Source organism: Polyodon spathula, chromosome 13 (assembly GCF_017654505.1).
Source record: "Polyodon spathula isolate WHYD16114869_AA chromosome 13, ASM1765450v1, whole genome shotgun sequence".
Taxonomy (NCBI): Eukaryota; Metazoa; Chordata; class Actinopteri; order Acipenseriformes; family Polyodontidae; genus Polyodon; species Polyodon spathula.
Genome location: NC_054546.1, coordinates 14721282 through 14744650, shown reverse-complemented (window position 1 = coordinate 14744650; position 23369 = coordinate 14721282). Strand labels below are relative to the sequence as shown.

At 36.6% G+C, this 23369-nt stretch overlaps 1 protein-coding gene across 1 annotated transcript in view; it reads left to right on the top strand.

Annotated features, from left to right (window-relative positions):
* Positions 1 to 1989: 1989 nt before the first annotated feature.
* The window catches only part of LOC121325789 (ankyrin-3-like), a 188079-nt gene continuing 166699 nt past the window's right edge, over positions 1990 to 23369 (top strand). Inside the window, exon 1 of the mRNA XM_041268812.1 lies at positions 1990 to 2407. Coding sequence (XP_041124746.1) covers positions 2342 to 2407 — 66 coding nt within the window. The 5' untranslated portion in view covers positions 1990 to 2341. The remainder of the gene's footprint in view (positions 2408 to 23369) is intronic.

Below are 23369 nucleotides of genomic sequence, written 5' to 3'. Positions count from 1 at the left end.
CAATTCCGGGAAATATTAATGACCGAATAGATTAACATCCATCGAGCCACCTCAAACCACCCTGTGGTGTCCTCTTTGTGTCAACCCATATGAGGTACAGTTTTTAAACAGGGCCCACGGTCACACTTACAGCATGTGCACTGGTTGTCCAGTAGGTCCTACTTTTTCATATTACTGGCAGCTCTAATTCTGCCTTGCTGCTGGTGTATCTTATTGGAAGCTGCTTACCAACATGCTGAATCTCCCATATTCTCTTTATTTTTACTCAAGCTATTCTGATTGTAGCCACACTGTTGCCAACCTTATTACTAAACCACAGATATAAAGTCAAGTAATCCAAGCCACCCATGCTTTCGTTGGTTAAGCATGACTCAGATAAATAGCCCGGTACGACTCGGATGAGTCATGTTTTAATTTCCTATTTCTGCACACCAGCTTGTGCAGGTTAAAGAAGTCACATATACATACGATTTTAAAATCCATGTGTAGTCTTTTTATTGGCGTTCCTGAACCTATCACTGCTCTCTTGTTCCAGCACTCAGTGTAAATATTATTGGTTTAAATTCAAGTTTTAATGTGTATCGTGTTTACAAAATGTTGCTTAAGTGCTAATTTGTATCCAAGTGTACATGCATTTTTTAATCAAACAACAAGGCTTCACTGCAACAGAGCAATCTATATTTCTTAGAATTATAAAAAAATGTAATGTAAAGATGGATACATTTTAATAGCCAGAGAGTTTATCAAATCAGAATGTAGACAAACCCTTTCACATGCAGACAGCTTTCAAACAATATCCGTTTAATACCTACAGACTAATGCTTGAAAAATGGCTTGCCCATGCAGCACTGTAGGTTAGCTTTCATTAGTTGTTTATCTCATGGCTAGAGACTTACCAGCAGGTGGCAGAGTAGCTAGTTAAAATGGCAATACTGTGTTACCAGCAAGTGCTTAAAAATGTACACCACGAACATTTAAGGACATTCATGCAAACTAGATGTTGCATTTCAGTTACTATATCCTGAGAAAATATGTTTCTGTAATGTATCTACTGCATTTGTAATTTAACTAGTATTTTTTTTTAATGTTTTAATTACTCTCTGTTTAGTTGCTGGCTGTCCTAAACTGATAACTGGCCTCATGCAGTTTAGGGTTGCATGTTTATTTTTTTGTTGCATGCTTTTCCTGCAAAACACAGCTTGTACTAGGAGGATTTTGCTATCCACAGACTGGGGAAGGGAAGTGCTGAAGAACGACCTGCATTGTTAATAATTTATACAGAGCTGAATGTGAAAATGAAGCCAATTCTTTCTTTGTAGTGTTCTAATCTTTCTTGAGGACACTGCTGAAGCTCTGTTCAGCAGGGTAATTGGGTGCATTTTTAAAAAAAAAAATCATCTTTTTTGACTCAAGCCAATTGGATGATGTATAAGGAGACTTTTTCTCGTCTAGATGTACTATAGTAAGGGGGAGTGAGAAGTTTCGTAGCAGGCATTTAAATAAAGTGAACTGTGTTTTTATTGAGCAGTGAGAAGATACAAAAGAGAGAATCCACACAGCATCAGCAACTGACAGCCTCTCTCTCTCTCTCTCTCTCTCTCTCTCTCTCTCTCTCTCTCTCTCTCTGTTATTGTTTTTGCCTGTTGCCAGCTGAAGGGAGGGGTTTTCTTTAAGGTGTTGTAACCTGATCTAGTGGCACTACTTTTACTTGGGAGAGACTTCCTTTTCTGGTAGGACCTGATGCATCTGGCTTATTTGGTGTGTTAAGCAGGCAGCAAATCCCAGGGAATCACATCAGATATCTCATCTAGCAAAAGAAGAGAAAATTATTGACTGAGGGGTGGGGTGGGGGGGAGCTTCTGAGACTTGTCAGTAGTCTCCTGTTAATTCTCTCTCTCTCTCTCTCTCTCTCTCTCTCTCTCTCTCTCTCTCTCTCTCTCTCTCTCTCTCTCTCTCTCTCCTTCCCTCTCTATATATGTGTATGAGAGTCTGCACATTAGTACCGTTTTAGATTCTGGAAAACACAAGAGGGGTAGACTAAAAAAAAAAAGGAAAAAATAAGTCTTGGTATCAGCCAACAGGAGGGAGGTCATACCTAATTGAACAAATTCAACAGAATATTGATTCTCAGGAATTAGTATTGCTCTTTATTGTCTGGCTTGATGTGAAAGGGAAGAGCCACTAGTAATTTCTAGCTGGACTACTGGTGCTGTGTTTTGATACAGCAGCAATCCATTTCACTAGCACTGGAAACCTACTCGGATGAACTTTGTTTTTTTTTTCACTGAGGCACTGATTTTGCTACTCTTCTTAATGTTGGAATAAAAGGGAAGATATAAAAATGAGTGAGGAAGCCAAAGAAAAGGGTGCCACCAAGCTTGCTCCCAGGAAAAAGAAAGGCAAAAAGGTAATGCAGTTTACTTCATAATGTGGCAGTGCTTTGGATAACTGTCCATGTTCATTTAATTATTACAAACTTTTACTAGCAACAGTTTAGCCCCGACCAACAGCTAGAAAAAGAAGCTTGCTAGAAAAATAAGCTTGCTTCTAGTGTGGCTCATCAAATGGGTGTGCTTGTTGTGAGATGTCTTGATTCTTTTATTTATGTGGTGTGTGTGTGTGTTTATCATAAAGAGATGCATGATGTGTCATGAAACAGTTAAATACCTTCAGCATTGTTATCAGCTGGTGGATTCTTTTCACAAATGTGCCCTGTTTTAATTGAGAAGTTTTAATTTTGTGATGTAAACAAAACCTCTAGACAAGTGCGCAACAGCATCTTTCAGGAGTTACAGAATCACAGTTATTCAGCATTGATACCCAGTGCAGGAGCATCTGTGCCTATTAATTACAGTTATAGGCAGTGAGAAAATTGCAAGCCAAAAAAAAAAAAAAAAAGATAAGTGATTTATAATATAGAAAACTACCTTATGTACACTGTGTATGTATGTATGTATGTGTATGTACACACACACACAGAGTCAAAAGTTTACATACCCCAATGGAAATGTATGATTTCTAGAAATTTCTAGAAAACAAGGAATTTTAGGAAAATATTTTGTAGCAGAAGTTTTCCTTTTATGGATAAGGAACAAAAGTTACAAGAAAAATATGTCTAGAATTATTTATTTTACCATTTATTATTTTTTTTTTTTTTTTTTTTGCAAAACTCCAAAAATATTATATTAAGTATTTATATCCTTTGATACTATGATAGTGTATGTTAGGTGCTAGAAATTTCAATATGATAATGCAGAACCGAATTCTAGAAAAGTCCAGAAAATGCTGGATTGTAGGTGAATATTCTTAGAGCGTATAAAGGGGTTAGGCATAAGATGATTGCTGTCATTACCAATAAGTTAATATGGGAAAAAGTAAAGAGTTATCTGAAGACCTTAGGCAGAAAACTATTTATTGTCATAAAGCTGGAGAAGGATACAAGATTTCCAAGCATTTGAGTATCCCAATTTCAGCCATTGTTTCTATTGTCAAGAAGTACAAGACTAATGGTACTGTTACAACGGTCCCTCAATCTGGAAGAAAAAAGGTTCTTTCACCAAGAACAAGTAGAAGAATTGTGAGGCAGGTTAATGACAATCTGAGATTGACTGCCAAAGATATTCAAAGTGAATTGGCTGCAGTGTGGGACTGGTGAAGGTCTCAGTGGTCGCAAGCCAAGGAAAAAGCCACTCTTAGGCAAACGTCACAAGGACAAAACGCCATTTGAATGATGAATATGACTTCTGGTCAAAGGTTTTGTGGAGTGATGAAACAAAAATTGAACTACTTGGTCCGGGTATGAGTACTTTTGAATTAGCATTTAAAAAATAAATAAATAAATGCTGAAATAAATAATTGTAGAAATCTTTGTAACCTTTTCTTTCATTTTGTTCTTTCACTTTTTTCCCTCATCCACAAAAGCAAAACTTTTGCTGCAAAAGATTTTTCCTATAATTATTTGTTTAAGAAATTTCTAGAAATTATAAATTTCCATTGGGGTATATATATATATATATATATATATATATATATATATATCCCAGGGGAAAGCTCAATTTGAAGCTTTACTGTATTGTAAGTTATAATTGTTTTTCTTTGGGAGAGGTTATACAGTATATTTATACACTGTTGCCAAAGTTGCAATCTTAACAGTGCCATATCTGTATACATTTTTGGTTTTAATGATGGCACAGTATAAACCTGAAGAACAAGAATGATATACAGTTAAAAAAAAAAAAAAAAATGTAAGTAGAAATAATCAGACTTATTTCTGAAGCTGAGCTGCCCTCTGCTCTGTAATTTGCAGTGAATGCTTCGGAAGGAGTACTTTCTATGGTGCTGCTGTGTTTGCCTTTTATTAGTCGATATTAATGGGTCGCTGTGCGTAACTGTTGACTGATTTCTGCGGTGTAGGAAAAATACCCTTTTGACTCCTGTTGTATGGTCATTATTGGACTCATAATACAGTCAATTCTGTGGCATTTTTTGGATAAAGCTGCTGCTCTCACACACAGTAAATTACTTTAGTTGCCTGTTTGAATGTAATCTGGTAGGACAGTATTACTTCAACCTGTTGGTTAGTGGGCTCTGTTTGTGGTCTGAATACAAATTCCATGACTACTTATCATGTCATGCATTTGCTGTATGTCAAGGAGCAGTTTCAGGCTAATTACATCAGATGAAATAAAAAATAAATTAAATTCCCCCTTGAGTAAAATGATGACAGATTTTCTTCCAAATTCAAGAAAGGAGATTTCATCCTTATGTTTTTTGATCATAGTAAAGGTTAATTTTTGTATTTATTGCATGGGAACCCTGGGCATTAATGTTGTGGGCAAGTATTGTAACCTCAGGGTGTAAATAAGTATCCTGCTTAAATATATTCCAATTTTAAACTTCACTTACTCGCATGTATAAGGAGGCATAACAGAGGTAAACTAAAGCAGACTTTATAATTCTATTATAAAGCAAAGGACACGGGTGCATAAATTATGCCTGAAGTAAACTACACACATGCTACTGTACAGAATAGTGTTTCCCTTCTGAGGTTATAAGGCAATATGGTATTTACAACAGGGGATTGGGAATTTTTATTTGAACCTTTAGCAGTAATTCATTAGACAAACATATGTGTTTTTCAAATGCCCCCCGGTTCCATTAAAGGAGCTAATTCAAAATGAGTGCATATTCAAAAAATCTTTTGAATTTTGAAAGAATGTTCCTTTATGAAAAACCTTCGCCCCAGCGCTACTTATAATAATAATAATAATAATAATAATAATAATAATAATAATAATAATAATATCAAACTCAGGCAATAATGTAATGTTAGAATATTAGTAAGAACATAAGAACATTTAAAAATGAGAGGAGGCCATACAGCCTATCTTGCTCGTTTGGTTGTTAGTAGCTTATTTATCCCAGAATCTCATCAAGCAGTTTCTTGAAGGATCCCAGGGTGTCATCTTCAACAACATTACTGGAGTTGCTTCCAGACCCCCACAATTCTCTGTGTAAAAAGTGTCTCCTATTTTCTGTTCTGAATGCCCCTTTATCTAATCTCCATATGTGTCCCCTGGTCCTTGTTTCTTTTTTTAGGTTAAAAAAAAAAAAAGTCCCTTTGGTTGACATTTTGAATGCTTGAGTCAGATCGCCGGATAGTTGTCTTTGTTCAAGACTGGTCGCTCTTCTTTGCACTCTTTCTAGAGCGGCAATATCCTTTTTGTAGCGAGGTGACCTGAACTGAACACAATATTCTAGATGAGGTCTTACTAATGCATTGTAAAGTTTTAATATTACTTCCCTTGATTTAAATTCAACACTTTTCATTATATATTTGAGCATTTTGTTGGCCTTTTTTTTTATAGCTTCCTCACATTGTCTAGATGAAGATATTTCTGAGTCAACATAAACTCCTAGATCTTTTTCATAGATTCCTCCTTTGTAAAAACTTTTTAAAAGCTATTTTTTCTCTTCTTCTATGATTTTGCCATTTGTATCTCTTAGACATTTTACTTACTCTTTTAAATATACTTTTGCTGTTTTGGAATTGGTTTTAGCCCCCTTGTCGATGCTCATTTCTGTCTCTCTCTTGGCCTTTCTAACTTATTTTTTGACTTCTGTTTGCAGTTCCAAGTACTCTTTCTGTGTACTTTGTTCTTGGTGCCTTTTAAATGCTCTGTAAAGTGCTTTTTTCTCTGAATATTTTTTTTAATTGATCTATTAAACCATTTTAGCTGTTTTGTTTTAGATTTGTCTGCTTTTAAGATGTAATTGTTTTGCGCCTCTAGTACTACATTTTTGAAAAATAGCCAATACTTTTGGGGTTTTAACTAGTACTTCAAATGAGACCATGTTGTGATCTGAGTTTGCCAATGGTTCTCTGACCTCTGTTTTAGTTATTCTGTCTTCGTTATTTGAAAAGACTAAATCAAGACATGCCCCCCACATAGTCAGTGCATTGACAAATTGTGTTAGGAAGTTTGTTATTTCTACCATTTCAATTTCGGTTGTTGTGCTCCCCACCAGGTTTTCCCATTTTCTATGTACTTATTAAATGTAATAACGAAGGCTTTTAAAACTTTTTGTCTCACTGTGGCAGAGCAAAGCTCTGCTCTTTTTAAACTGGCAGGGATGGGGTTAATTTTCCCCTACCTGCCTGGGTTTATTATGTTCAGGTGGCTGGGGTTGATTAGGTTAATTAACGATCAATCAGCGCCCAGCCACCTGACATAAAAGGAGGCGTCTGCTTCTCATTTGAGAGGAGGGAGCTGAGGAAGCAGGTTGGTGTTTGTGGGTTTTTTGTATTTGTGAATCCAGTGAAGGTATTGTCCAGCCTGGAAACCTTAATTTTGCAAGTTTTGTTTTTGTATTGCTTTATTTGTGTTTAAATCCCTTTATTTTGGCCCTTGTGCCCTTTCATTTTTGTGTTTATTTATAATAAAATACTTATTTTTTTGAACTACAGACTGTCTCTGGGCCTCTATCCACTCGCCAGCCTGCCACACTCACATATTAACATACCCACTTTATAAACTCACTTCCTGTGTAACAGGTAGGAGGTCTGCAGCTTGATGGTAAGCAGTGGGGTCCTAATACATGCTGCACAGGAAGTTCATTTATAGTGTAAGAGCAGAATACATTTGCCTGTGTCAAAGGGAAAATAAACTTTGAAAAACAAAAAAAAGGTCAACAGCTAAACATTAAAATGCATCAGATAATGAGATAGAAGTACATGTTTTTGAACCCTAGGCTATTGTCCTGCATATAGGATGAAATACCTGGTACCGGGGTAGTGGAAGCTTCATATGTGTGTTGCATATTTTCATATATCTGAAAAACCATTACTCTATTTGTGATGGAACTTGATATTAATATTATTTAGCATCAGGTATTGAGAGATTTGAGTCTAGGTCTATATAGGAGTGTCTGTCTGCCTGTACATGTGTCCATCTGTATGTCACACCAACATTTTTGTACATATCTAGAAAACTGTATATTAAATTGTGATACTGTACAACTTGGTATTTACATTATTTATCATGAATTATTGGGAGTACCGGATTGTGCTAATATGTACATGTTGTTGTTGTTGTTGTTGTTGTTGTTGTTATTTATCTTCTTGCATTCTGTCCCTGCATGAGACTGGAAAACAAGATGTATCCGTTGCAGTGAGCAGGGAAGTCAGTTACTAATACCTGGGGATTATTCCAAATTAAAATGCTCTGTTTAATAAACAGCTTTGGCACATATAAAAGTTAATCACACAGGTGCATTTGAGTGCCCAGAATGGTCCTTCCCTGTTTAATGTGTAAGAAAAATATAGAATGGTGGCCAGCTTTGCACTAGTCTGTCTGGAACTCAAGGGATTGCCGCAGAATGTGATTTATATAAGTTGCCAGTACTTTTAGAAAAATGTAATTTGTGTCTTTTGTTTCAAGGATTAAAAAAAAAAAAAAAAAAAGAATTAAAGCTTTGTGGATTAAGAGCCCTATCTATATATATTTAATTAAACCCAACTGAAGTAATTTCGCAAAATAAGATTGTGTATTTAAATGACAAAAAAGTATATTACTTTAATCTGCATTCAATGTCAGTCAATATTTACCAAGATATTAACCAACTGAAAAAAAATGCCCACTACCAAGAGTTGAGAGCGGCGATCAATAGGGTAGCCGCAGTACCAGCTAAACTGCTGAGGCTGGATATTTACTAACAACTGTTCACTTGCACAGCTTTAGAAGACTGGGAACTGCAGTGAAGCTTGCGTTGTGAAGTGGATTTCAATTATTCTTCAGGGAGAGGGATGTTTGCCACCATGTATAGGTAATGAGCAGATGAGTGTCTAATTAAACTTGGAATGGCTCAGACCTCTATATGGGAGTCCACCCATGTTCACTGAGATGTAAACTTAGCATTACAAAATTGATTTAAAACGGTTCAATGTTTCCACATATCTATGCGCTATGCTGTATAACAGTTTAATATCATACCACCCTAATCGTATTCTACACTTTCCTGACATGCAATCTCAAGTGAGTGCCAATACACCAGTGCCCTGTATTGGGGGCATTGGTGAATAATACCACTAACATTTTCATATTTTGACATACCAGTGGTATGAAACAATTCACACTCGTTTGCAGTACTGCATCAGTGCAATCTGTCTTCTTAATGTTGGATGACTGATTCCGATTTTTTTTTTCCCCCCAGAGTGACAACAGCTACTAAGCATACAGTAGTTAGTCATATGAAGTTTTCATGCTTGGTCAGCATTGCTGTCATGGTCCACCTTTAGACAGCAAAAAAAAAAAAAAAAAAATCCTCAAGCTCCTTCTCTTAATTGGTGAGTCATCCAAATATATGAAAATTGTCTTTAGCTATAATAGACAGAACAGCATGTCCATCTTTCTTTGAGAATGGCATACAAAACAAACCAAAAAAAACATCCGGTTGTCTCTAACATGAGCTGAGCCGCTGTAAAAATGTACAATGTGAAAGAAAACCAATACAGGTTCACACAATATGTTCTGTATGCGGAGAAGAGAAGTGATCGCCGTTAGTTTCACTGGGAGTGCAGAGTCTGCGGAGCTGTGAATGATACCTGAGGTCTTTTGCAAGTGCTTCTGTGGGAAACTAGACGCGCAGACTAGGGAAGTACTATGCATCAAAATATATATATATGTATACACATATACACACACAAACAATTTGTAAATGGGGATTTTAACAAGAGTAGCAACATATCTAAACATACATATTGCAATAATATTGGACATATGACAAAAATCAGATTATCACATTACTAATCTGTATTTAGTGTGCGCTTGTTTTTACGACTTTATTTTTTCTTTGATTCAAGTGAAGCCTATTTACAGTACCATGCCATACAGTTAAAACGGTGGTGTTACTGTAATGTTGACAGTGAAGTTGAGGCTACATACTGTATTAAAGCGTTGGAAGATTGAAGAAGGTTGTAATACTCCATACCTATTATACATGACAAAGGATTGACTTACTGTCAACCCCAAAAAGGGGTTCCCTGAGTAACCCAGATTCTAGGGTCACACACTATCATTAATCATTGTCTTGTGTTAACCCATTTATAGAGGCTGGTTTAGACAACACAGGTAATTAAAAATTACATGCTGAAAAATGGCAACCTGTTTTAAGAAAACGCAGCCAGGAGCAGGCTCAGTTAAAAGGTCAAAGTCTAGTGATTATTCTGGAATCGGGAAGGACAGACAAATAATTCTGCTGCAAAATCATTAAACCGTGAGAGCTTCTGCTTGATATTTATGAATGTTTGTTATTCCATGCTGCAAATATCTTTGCCTCAAGACCAGCCAATTAATGACTTAAATGTTGACAAATATTTAGATTGATATTGATTTTGAAGACTGCCAATATGTCAAACCGCAATTTTAAAATCTGGGACTACTGACTACTATCTCACAGTAACCTTGTGCTTGATACATTACTTACTTCTAATTAGCACTAACAATGTTAGCACTGCCCCCCCCCCCCAATTCTGCTGATGATCTTTTGAATCATTGCATGTATTTTATACGTCAATTGGAATATGAAGATATTAAAAAAATTACACTACGTTCCTGTTGTCTAATCACTTAATGTGTTAAATTGACTCCCGGGTGCTAGCTGCAGTCACAATTTGTCTATCATTTTTTATATGAAATATTTGGATGTTGTAAAGTGAAGAACCAGAAAATTGATTTAAACGATTGATATACGAGACAGTAATATTGTTTGGTTACAACTCCTTAAAAAATAAGCAAGGGAGTTCCTTTTCCTAAGGGAATTGAAGAGAACCTGCTTCGGGTACCAGGGGAATAATTAGTTGAGTGCAGCAGCGATTAACCCAGCATCCGGAAGCTTTCTTAACACTTCGGTTCATGAATGATTTACTAATGGGGACACACAGTTATCCAGAGTTTCTGTCATAAAATGTTCAGTGGTAGTTCAAGATCAAATACAAAGGAACATGCCATTGGTAACAGTTTTTATATTTGATATACAATACCAATAGTATTATAATGATGGTAACCAAACATAATGCTAAAATGTACAAAATGTAACATTTCTTTAGAATTCATTAGGTTGTATTTTAATGAAATAAACAGTGGCACTGACCTTTAACTTTATAATAATCGAGATGAAAAATGCAGCTGACACACCAGTACAGTGCATGATAATTTATTTAGGAAGACATGTACAAAATGAATGAAGACGTAGTCTGGTGACCAGGGTACATGGGTATAAGCGGCTGTTCAAACTTTTTTTGGTGAATTGATTTATAAAGAATCCCTCCACACGGAGGTAATCAGATTTGCTCCTGTAATCTTAATCCGTTGAGTCACCAGAACATTATTAATATTTTCCCAGGCTCTCTAGTGTCTTTGGAACATGATCGCATAGTATAGTTAATGGCAGAGAACCGGTCTGGAAAAGCATTTAAATGTTTACTCAACTCCAGTGGCTCTTTGGTTCCTTGATTGATTTGACAGAAGTGTAAAGTGATGCTACTGCGAACACCAGCTGTTGTGGGACTGTAAGTGCTCTGCTTTAGGAAGGTATATAATTAACATTATTCAAAAGGACTAGCCAGGCGTATCATTGGAAATACTGCACAGATAGGAAAACTTCCTATACAATTTAAAACAAGTTTTATTACCAATTACGATACCATTATTTTGTAGGTCTCACATTTTCGTATGTGTGAAATGTACACATTATGGTAAACAGTATTTTTCAGTATTAGTGAAGAAAACTGATTGGTGTTTCTCATTTGCTCTTAGAACGATCCTCAGCGATTGGTTTCTCATGACAGCCAGACTGTGAAGTTTCGTGGGAATAAAATAAAAATAAAAACCTAAGCTGGAAGTTTCATCTGCATCATCCTGGCACCACATCACCCCCTGTGCTGTTGGTCCACTGGTTTAAGCCTTAATTAGCACTCATTCTTAATTTTATGAAGTGTTGAAAGTGAGTGTTATAAGCAGGCATCAAAATAAATCAAATATATCACTATTTCAATGAACTGATAGATAGTTACATACATACAGACATACATACAAAAGAGAAGGTGTAACTGCAGTGTGCACTTTAAAAAATAAGGGAACTGAGGAATGTGCGCAAATACATTGTAATGTAATCAGGATGTTTCAGATAAGCTCTTCATCAGCTGAAATCCCACATGCGGCAATGCAGCTAAAATGAATCAAGAACCAGGGCAGAATGTTCATTCCAGCAAGGTTCTGAGGTGCCCAGTTTAAATGTAAACTTATGTTAAAATGAGTCTGTATGGTACAAATCCACATTTCAATTACTCACACTTACACAATGCTTTTTCTCACAGGTATATTATTGTTTCCCAGGGCTGGGGATCTGGATTTCTTGAAGAAGTATATAAAACTACTTATGAATTTTATAGCAGTGGTAGTGTCTTCAGTTATAATGTATGGCCTTAGTGGTTGCCAGCATTGCCATTTTCTACAGTCATATTGGGTTTTGCTGATGCAGCCATTGACCCTAATGCTTGAGCTGGCACTTATTCATGGGAACTGTACAAATGAGATTGCTGTAATTCTCTGGCCTGCTTTACGTGAAGTGCTGCTCCACAGTCGAGAGTAAATCTCTTTTTTTTAATACTCCCCTTCTTCACTTAATTTAATTTTTGAGCTAACAGTCTTAGTGTACTGAGGAGTCTTTTCAGAAGCATTTGTGTTTGCTTGGGTAGTTAGTAAGCATGAGGAAAGAAATGACCAAAGCAGACACAGCAACAGAGAATCATCCATAACATACACAATGGTAATGTTAATGTTATAAAGTATCCAATGTGTTTGGTTGTTGTTTTTTTTTTTACTTGCTTGAACTTGTTCTATATCTTCGACTTGTTCTGAGTGATTATTTTGCATTTTGACATTTCCTTTCCGCTGCGGGCTGGTTTGGATGTGCGTTTGTGGGAACGACCCACAGGAGACCACACTGGCTCTTTGGGACATAAATGATGCTATACAGTCATCAGAAGTGCATTCGCTGCTGTGGCTGTTCTCTATTATCTAAACATGAAATGTACTGTATGTGAAGTACTAGACGAGTGGGATTTCTGACATCTGTCTCATACAGGTAATTCTATTTGCTGTTTTTGTGACAGGCTGGGCAGTAGTTGAAAGTCGAGAGTGGATAGCTGACATACTGGGAAGCTTTATTGAATTGGTAACACTTTAAAGTTTATTAACACATACATCTGCTGGGGGCAGAGTGCTGTAGGGGGGCAGGTTAATGGTTAAAATCCTGTGTACTAGCTGTACTACTAAAGTCTTTCCAACCACTAGTTTCAAGTTCAGCAGTTTCCTAAAGCTGATGGCTTATTTAAATGCTGTTGTGCTGACATACACTGCTGAGTCACCTGAAGGAAAAGGAATTCCCAGTCTGTACCATTCTCTTATTTATTTTTGGTTTTGGATGGGATTTGTCAACATGATAAAAACGCTGACTATGCACTGCGGGTGTAGGGCATTCATATTAGAGCCCTAATTTTGTATTTCTTATTGTGGCAGGATATGTGTTGCTTTGCTGACAAACTATTTTGTTGTATTTGCTCCAAAATGAGGACGCCACGCACTGCCCGTCATCACACTTCCAGTGGTAGAAGGGTTGTGCTCTGTGACAGAACTGCTGCAGATAACCACGGTATACAGCCATATCTCTCTCACTGAGCTTTCCTTAGCCTGCTAGCAGGATTAATTGAGTAATTAACTGATAGGGCACTGGTTCTCACATAGCCGGAACTTGGGAAGGTATTTTCATTCAGGGAAATGGGGTTTAACTGTATCCCTGCCATGTCCGAGCAGGAAATATGATTTGGCCCAGCTAAAAATTGATTTGTTTTTCTGATAATTGTTTTTCTCAATATTTCTGATTGGTTCATGGCTTGTTAGATTTATACAATGCTATTAATTAAACGAGAGGGAGAAAAAGAGTTTAGTGAAAATTTAGTTTTAAAAGTCTCTTATGGATACAAAGTGAGCATCCATCGTTAACAAAACGAGGAAACAGTAACTTGGCAACTACTGTCAAATACTCTGCTTTTATTTCATAAGGCCCTTGCTTATTTTATTTGGACAAATAATATATTTCTCTCGGCCCTGACCTCTTAAATAATATGTCTCTGACCTTCAATAAAAAATAACATGGTTTAACTAGTAAAATGTATATTTTCACACAGTGTAATTATATAAATTACCCATTGAGTTGTTTTTTTTTTCTTTGACTTTGACAGTCCATTCAAAGGGTTTAACTAAATCTCTACTGGGTGTATCATGAATAATGAAGGCTATCTACCAGCTCCCAGCTATTGCCAGCAAATCTATCTTTGTTTTTCATTTAGAGCCAGACCAAATAAATTAAATTAGTTTGTATGTATTTTTGAAAGTACAAATCAAGCCACTGAATATGCCTGCACTTCTGTTTCTCTTGAATATTTAATAAAGAATACGGGACGGAGGGATTATGGACCAGTTTTGTTACAAACTGGCTATAAAACCAAATTTGGAATTCCAATATTAGGTGGGTGTATTACATGTCAGTCATAGAAAATGCAAAACAAACAGATCGACAGGATACAAATATGGTGGCGGCCATGGAACTTGATTGCTGCCATGACATTACTTATCTAATAAGTGACGTCAGCGTAAACGCCAGCTAGGGGTATGCCAGCAATGATGGAACAAATGTAATCAGAATTGTACCTAATAGCCTGCAATCAGCTATCCTATTTATACCACAAGTGTTTTGTGTATGTAAATTGATTTAATTTGGTATCTTTTGTAGAAAGCCAGTCTGATTAACTGTAACCTAGCAACCTGCAGGTTAAACCCAGCTCACTTAATATTAGAGATACAGCAGCACAGTTCATTTTGGTCAGTTGGTTGAGGGATGTCAGCAGTTTCCAGAAACACAGGAAACTATGTTTCTATGGCTGTGTGAACAGCAGAAGATTCTATTGTGAACTTCGAACCAGCAAACGTCTGCCAAAGTCTCATAGTTCAGCCCTACTGCTATTAATTCCATGTAACATTTTGTATTGTGAATAGTTCAGAAACACTGTAGTTCTCATGTAGTTCATATAAAAAATGTTAGTAATCCTATCAGCAACGACATTGCCCCCATTCCATGAAAATGTAACCCCTCATTTCTAGGTGCAGCTGCAAAACTGTCATATTGCAGCATGCAGTATTATACAAATGGTTGACACTGTTAGCAATCCCTTGTTATATGTATCATATGCATACAATTCCCAACCCATTTTCAAAAGAGAAATTCTGCAAATAGCTTATAATATCAGTTATCTATTATTATCAGTTATGAAGTTCTATCTGGAAAATTAAGGGTTAACATATGACAGAAATAACGTAGCTGTAGTTGTATAAAATATGATGTAATACTCTGTGATAGGTCTGGAAAAATGTACCAATTATAAAGAAAGACAGCAAAGTATTACTGCATCTATTTTAATTTGCATTGTCGTTTGAGTAAAATACATTTTTGTACTCAGATTTCTACATCAATTTCACTCTCAGCACTTGAAATTTCTATCAATGTCAACAAAGAGCGCCGCAACTAGAAGAGAATCCTCTCTGCTTCACGTTTCATTTTCATCTCCCTAAACCTCTGCATTGCAGCCTAGTATACATTCACGTCGCTTACATCATTAAAGGGTGTAGAAATGTTTTTCATCATCAATCTTCACTTACTGTGAAGAGGGAAGGGATGTCAATCCATCCAATGAAAAGCTTGAAGTACAGTGCTTGACACTAGGAGTATCCATACATACTCTTTACATCACAATGGGGTTACGATCATACCTTTAAGTTTACTGAATAATGTGTTCAGTTTGTATGTAGATCCTCCAGGATACATAAAGGCTCCTGGAACATTTCTTACAGGACAAAAACAAAAACCGGACACTTGACTAACTGAAGCCAGTGCCATGTTCCTGTCATGAACACTCACAAAAAATCTTTGAATCGCAAAAGAAATCACCACCCTAATAAATTAAATCAACAAGAATTTCAGTTAACTTGAAAGTAACCAAAATGTTGTTCTCCTGCCACTTGTACGTGCAATATTGAACTCTCTTCATAGAGGAAGTCTAATAATAAAAGCCTCTTTCTAATGGTTACTGACAGCTAAAACAAGAGAATAAAATGATAAATAAGCTAAAAAGCATCCTATAAATCTCAGCTCATGCTGCTACTGAATTGGCCAAACTCCAGGCCAGTCTTGGAAATGCTTTTTAGAAGCAGGCACACAGGCCAGTCACATATACCACAGGATCGGAAATAGCGCGTTGCTACCATCGTTTTCGCATTTTATTATCAATTGAAAGAAGGCATTGTTTAAACATGTGGTTGTGTAAGTACTGTTTAATCACACATGCAATTACAGTGCATTTAGAGCCAGTTAATATTCAGTCATTGAAAACGGATACATTTATAGCAAGTTTTGACAACTTTTCTTTTTTTTCTGGCCTGCTCCATAAGAGGTGATTTTAAAAGTAAATGACAGCAAAGTGTGGAATTATTTCATCAGCCATTATGCATCTGCATGCTGCTGTGAACACCCTTTGACTGAATTTTGAAAGTGTAATGGTCTGGTGTACTGAAAGCAGTGTCTGTCATGCACGTCAAAGATAACCTGGTTTGAACTTTCCAAGGCCTATATTCTTTTACAAGGTATTTCCTTTGACTTCCTGACTGCAACACATAATCCTTTTGGGGAGTTGAGTGTCTGTTTCAGAACCGACAGGTGTATCAGCATAACGAATACTAAGGATGTAGTAAAAAGGGCAGGCAGGACATTCTTCCCCAAAGTAACACGATCCTATTCCCTTCTGAGGCATCGTTAATCTGCTTTATGAGATGGAATAACACCGGTACTGGTATGGTATTTATCCATGCAAAGTGTGACAGTGTTTTTTTAAAAAAGAAAAACAACAACAAACAGTATTGTCATAACTACCAACTCGAAGCTATTTCCTCTTTGGCTGTGATGTGCAAACACTTGTTCAGGCATTTGTCATAGGAAAACTTTTTTATAATTAACTAAAAGTGTGTGGGAGAGAGATTCTAGACAGAGAAGGATTCTTAACTGAAAAAGATAGAGTGTGATATGGTATGTTAATACTCTGTTAGTATCAACTGGATGTTTCATTCTGCATTTTTCAAATGAACGCGTCAAGTGTTCAGCATTCATTTACACTAGGGTACACAAGGTTTCTAGTGATTACTTTTAAAATGGCTACACCAAGCATTGCTGAGTGGAGGTTTCCTTTAAATAATGAAACACATTAACTGAGAGTCCTAAATAGAAGAAAAGTGATGGTTCTAAGTGGGTAACCTAATTTTAAAAATAAATAAATAAATGTGGCAGGGCAGGGCCCTGTCTGTAAATATTGTTGTGTGGTGATTTGGTGGTGGTTGGCAGGGATGGGGTTAATTTCCTATCCCTGCCAAAATACATGTGAGAATGTGGCTGGAGCTAATTGAGTAATTGATAATTAGGCTCCAGCCACATGCTATAAAAAAAGGGGGAAATGCCTTTGTTTGTTGGAGGTGTTTTGTGTTGAATGTTTCTGTGTTGCTAAATTTGTTTTGTGTTACAAAGTTCAGTGAAGGCATTGACCTTTTCTTTTTGGCTCTGTGAGCAGTGTTTTGTTTGACTTCTTTTTAGTTATTTTTTTGATTAAAACAGCGCAGCAGCGCTTTAACTGCAGTTTTACTGTCTCCGAGTCTCTGTCCTCCCAGCTATCCTGTCACAATAAAAAAAAATTCAAGAAATGACAGAAGGTGTAACTGTTGGGCTGTTATAAACTCAGAGCCAGATTTTCAAAGCGTTTCACTCCAAATCATTATTATAATTCTCAAATAATACAGAAAGGATACATGAGGGTTAGAGATGAGTAATTGTGTTAAGGAGAAAGCACTGCCGAATTGATGTGTGTGTTTGTGTGGGGAATATTGGGTTACTTTGGGTTTAATAAATTATTACATGCTTAATTAGGCTACAGCCACAGGGGTATAAAATAGGTGATCATGGGTGTTAGTGGAGAATTAGTAGTTGTTGACAATACAACTGGAGGTCTGTGTTGTGTGTTACCGTGCTAATTTTAGACCCTTTTGTCAGTGTGTTTTGTTTAGTGGTTTTGACCATCTATACCATCTGTGTCGTGACGCTACCCTGCCACAGTAATGCACAAATCAATGAGTGAAGGAAGTCATAGGCACAGAGGGATGAAGTCACATATATTTGTAAGTTACACAAGCAGAATGTTGTGTTTTATTTTTATCTCACAAGTAATAAATCACTTACTCATGATGATTTTCATTTGTTTATGTTTTACTGATAAAACATTGCTTGCTCAAAGCTTTGTAAAGCCGTTGTTAGGATGTCACTGAAAATATCGTGCTAAGTGCAAAAAAATGTGCTAAGGGCCATTTGGTAAAAAAAACAAAAAAAACAAAACCTCAAAAATGCAGTAACAAATCACTATTTGAAACTCTCTTTTTTTAGCTTTGGTTATTCCTTAAACTTTAATTGTGCAACAAGTCACAGTTGCTCTGCTACCTAATTTGATAACTTATGTCCCTAGGTCATTAGTGGAAAGTTGTGCCAGTAAGGCAAGGATAAATTGGAACAAATTGAAAACATTACTGTATTTGTAATACTGAAGTTAGGGATGACCTATAAGATGACGTAGATAAGTTATGGATAACCTGAAAGAGTGATATGTTTTAAAATTACATAGCAACATATGTGAGGCTTTTCTGTTGAACCAGTGTCTCTGTATGTGACAATATAGGTCTAATGGTGAAAAGGAACAATGCTGAAGTTGATACCTTTTATTGGACCGACATAGAAGCTTTCAAGAGCACACCATCCATTCATCTGGTACAAGTGAATTTGATAAGAAATACAGTAGGGTAGATGATAACATTTTAGGAATTAGAACTTTGGAAAATGGCTGAATGAATGAACAGGGAACTCATTTAGAACTAGTTCTGAATAAGCAAGTTTATATGGTCAGAGTTAAACACAGGTTTTAGGAAATATTTACATTAACTTTCTAACCCCTCTGCAATGTAATTTTACATTTTACAATGGATCAACATGGCTGCAGCGCATCTGTCAGAACATGCAGAATTTTATAAGTACAGACATTTTCATGTATTTTATTTATGTGTTGTACACTTATTATTTTTTCTCCCTGGGGATGATCTCATCACTTATTTTGTATCTATCTGGAGGACCATTAATCCAATTGTCATAAAACGTGATATTAACATTATTTAGCAAAAGCAATTGAGAGTGTCAGATTCTGGAGACATATGGAGATGTCTGTTCTTGTCAGAGTTGGGGTCCATTCATAATACTCAATTAAAATTCCAATTACATTTAATCAATTCCAATTCAATTTCAATTCCATTCCATGAAATAATACTATAATTGTGTAGTTAATCTTATGAATCTTATTTCTTGATTCAGCATTTGTACTCAAACATGAACATTATCATGGTTACATCGGATAATCATAAGTTCTTCAAATTTCAGATCACTTAGATTACAGTGTTCTGAATACATTCTGAATCACGGACAAGAAGTTGTAGAGTGTGAGCAAAGCAGGAGTTCTGTTCAGGTGGCAAATAATCCATATCCTCACTTAAATCGATCAAATCAACAACGTCAGCAGACGCATCCTGATCTGTGTCACGGTCCTGCACATCCAATGGTGGGAACATTGTGAACGCCTTCACCATGTTGGCAGCATTATCAGTTACTATGTTGTAACATGTCATTGTCTCCTCATACATTCTGAAGATGTTTTCTGCAGTGTGTCTGCCGTTAAAATGCTGAAAGGCCAATATGACACATTTTAAAGTGCATAATTCTGAATGATGTGGCCTGTGATCCTGAAAAATTACCTCATGTCTCTGCTCTACCACAGATCTATGGTTAGGCAGTTGCCTTGGGCTTTCTGCATTTGACTCCTCAGGTGATCTTGGATGCTGGCAGTGCTCTGAGGAATAAGTGTCTGGCTGATGTGTTTCCTACTGGGCATAGTGAAACAGGGTTCAGCCAAGCTGAGGATTTTGCGAAAGTCTTTGCTGTCTACAATAGACAGGGGCAGGAGATCATTAGCTATAAAACTAACAATGCTGTCAGTCAGCTTCACTTGGCGAGTGTCGGTGGCCTTCCACTTCATGGTTTGAGGGTCAGGCATGAGGCTACCCACTGAGGTCTCCTCAGATTGGACAGCACTGATGGTAGCCTCAAGCTCCTTCAGGATTTGAGTGCTTTCTTTGAAAATTCAAAATAGAAGAGTTTTTTTTTTATTATATACTGAACATTCTTTATTAATGTAATTAATTTGTCATAAAACATGACACATGAATTATGACATCATGTACTTACTTGAAGGTGTCTTTTGAAGTTGGAGGGTGCTCTTGTTGAACTAGAGACAGATATACTGCAGTGTTTACATGTAGCATGGTGGTTTCCCATTGTACCATCTGCACTTGGCTCAAAGTGATCAAGGATCGAATTCTTCCTAAACATTGTACCTGTATCTATTTCGATGTAGTATATTTAAGGGGCAGTCCAATACTCAGTGGTTATGTCAGTCCAGAGTTCAGGTACAAGAATCAGATAGTCATCCAAAACAGGGTCAGGGCAGCCTGGTTCTCAAAACAGTCAAAGGTCATACACAAGAAAGCAATCAAAATAATAAAAAGCACAAAACAAGCCTCTCTCCCAACAGCACCAAACTCCTTCTACTCCCTTTCACTGAGAGGCTGTCAGCTGTTCTTTATATAGAAATGGTCTTTGGTTTGGTAAAGATAATAAAGATATGGGCCAAAATACCACGACTAAAGTTTATACTTATATAGTGTCATACTAATTGACTCACATGTCATTAAATTGCTAGAAGTGATCTATTAATCTCAATCTCATCTTCTTAGTGGCAACTCAAGCTGAAATGTGCGTATCAGTTATGGCAACTGAAATGTATCTGTACAAAATGGGTGGAATTGAAGTGGAATTCATAAATTCAGTTGCTTTCAAACTGTCAATTCAAATTCAAAATCCTCATCTATACTATTTTTCAAATACAATTCCAGTTGAAGAATTGAATTGGAATTGACCAACATATATCATGATCATAAACTATTTCATCATACTGATAGATCTAATTTTGATATTACAGCCATGCCGTACTGACATATTTGTTGATCTTTAATAAGCCCTGTATGAGATTTCCCTTGACGCTTTAGCATGAACTTTAGAGTTCTTGGTGTTCCCTTCATTTACAAGCTGTTTTTAGATTGCACTTGAAGCATATTCCTGGGTAAGGCAATTTTCAGTATATCTGTCACGCATACCTCAAAGGGATATTACATTTTACCATTACTTTCCCTTTGAATGAGAGTACAGACTTCATGTTTTTTTCTTATTCGTTTGGACAGGAACATGAAGCACATGTGCCATTCTTCATACTGTAACAGAAGCGTTTAGCGATGCGCCGTTAACTTTGTCATGAGGAAAGGCTTTTACAAAAAGACTATTTTCTTAAAAACACAAGAAGCTTGAAAAATGAAAGAACTGAGAGCATGCATATAAAAATAGCCAACTAAATTATTAAGAGTGCCAGCTCAATCTTCATGTGAACACACTGCAAGTCTTGAAGTGTAATAATTATCTGTGTAATGCCATTAGAGGTAATATATGCAATGTTTTGCAGTATGTAAATGATCCTTGTTTTTATGCAATACATTAAGTGTTAATACAGAACATTAATTCTTCCTTTTTGTTTTTTGATACTCAGACATTACAGATCTGGTATTTCAATGTGATCTGGTATAATACATTTACAGCCTCCCGTAGTAGCAGTAGTGAGGTTGCTTTAAGGGTTTTCAGGGAACGTTTCATTCCACCACCATTATAAACCCCTTATACCTGTGGTTTCCAATGCATTTGAATTGATGCCCTTCACCAGTTACATGTTTTAAATTTCAAAACAATTTTCAAAATTGACGTTTTATATGTGTGTGTGGAAAATGTTTTCCATAAGACAGAGACTGGGAGCGAAGATGTATAGCATCTGCACCCATAGCCAGGTGTACGATGACTGCACTGCACAGTTCCCGATGAGCTGTCTTGTGATAAATGTTGTATTTGTCCACATCTATATACTGGTAAGTTTGAAAACGAATAACATTGCCAGATTGTTTGATCCACTTATTTCATTTAATTAATTTTATTTACTACAAGTTTTTATCTAATTATTTATCTACTATTCAACTATTCTTTTACCTAAATATTTTCCCTTATTAGAGATGGATAGGTTTGTTATCAGAAATCGGCAGAGAGAAATGTTGACTCGACTGACGATGAAAATGCCTGCACTTCAGCGGAAACTGCAGCAAAGAAAGAGAGATTTTAAGAAAATCGCCAGTAAAATTTCACAACAAATGGGAGCTGGAATTTGCTGTTGTGGAAAGGAACGTAAAATCAGTGTGTATGCTGTGTGAAAAAACGTTTAACAAAAACAAGCATTTCCAAAGCACACACAACAAGTTTGTTAGGAAGTTTCCTCTTGGCGACCGAAATCGAGTCGACCAAATCGCTCGTCTAAAGTCAAATTTGAATCAGCAGCAACTGATTTTGAAACAGTTTCTTTCATCATCTGAGCTGGTGACTTGAGCTAGCTACAAAGCGGCGTGGATTCTGGCTTGAAAGTTTTCAGATGGAGAATTGGTGAAAGAAATCGTCTGTACAATTATGGAAACTTTGCTCGAAAATTATGAACTGAAGACAAAAAATGACATCATGCAGAAGGTTCAAAATCACCAGATGGTTGCTCGTCGATTGCAAGATTTTTTGAAGCCTGACTGTATGCTCAGTTAAAGAGCTGTATGTCTTTTTCAGTGGCATTGGACGAGTCATGTGACATCCGAGACACTGCACAGCTCCTTTTCTGGGTTCGTTTTGTGTCAAAAGACTTGGAGATTCATGAAGAAATGCTGGCAGTTTGAGGGCCGAAAGACCTCACTCATGGCATCGACGTTCTTGACGCTTTCAAAGGTGTCATGGAAAAGTTTAAATTGGATTTGAAGAAGTTAGATTCAGTCACGACTGATGGTTCACCTGCGATGATTTGTCCTTGTTTCACTGCATTTTGCAAGAAGAAAATCTTTGTGCTCAAATGGCAGGGAAAGACACGCTGAAAGATTTGATGGACACAGTTCTCAAAATCGTCGATTTTATGCGGTTGTGCGCTGAACCATTGACAATTTGTGGAGTTGTTGAAAGAAGCGGAGTCTAATTTCACTGAAATTGTCTACTATGTGAATGTATGGTGGCTGTTGTGGAAAGGTCTTGCAACGATTTCCTACCTTGCTCACTGAAATCCAAGACTTTATTGCCGAGAAAAGAAAGTTTGCAACTTAAGCTGTGGTACAGGATGAAGCATGGCAATGTGACTTGCATTTTCTGACCGACATCACCGCCCGCTTGAAATAACTGAACCTGAAACTTCAGGGAAAGGGAAAGCTGATTTGCGATTTGGCACAGTATGTGCGAGAATTTCTGTCAAAACTGAAACTTTTGAGAACGGGGCAGCCACACACACTGCGGTGCAAAAGACTGTGGTTTTATAGCTTTTAACCTCCTCTCATCTTGCTGAAAATAATTCTGTTTATGCCAAATTGTCATTTTTTCAAAAAGGTAAACCTTTAAAATGAATTGAGCCATCTCCCAGTTGACATTTAAACCCATTGCAAAAAGAGAGA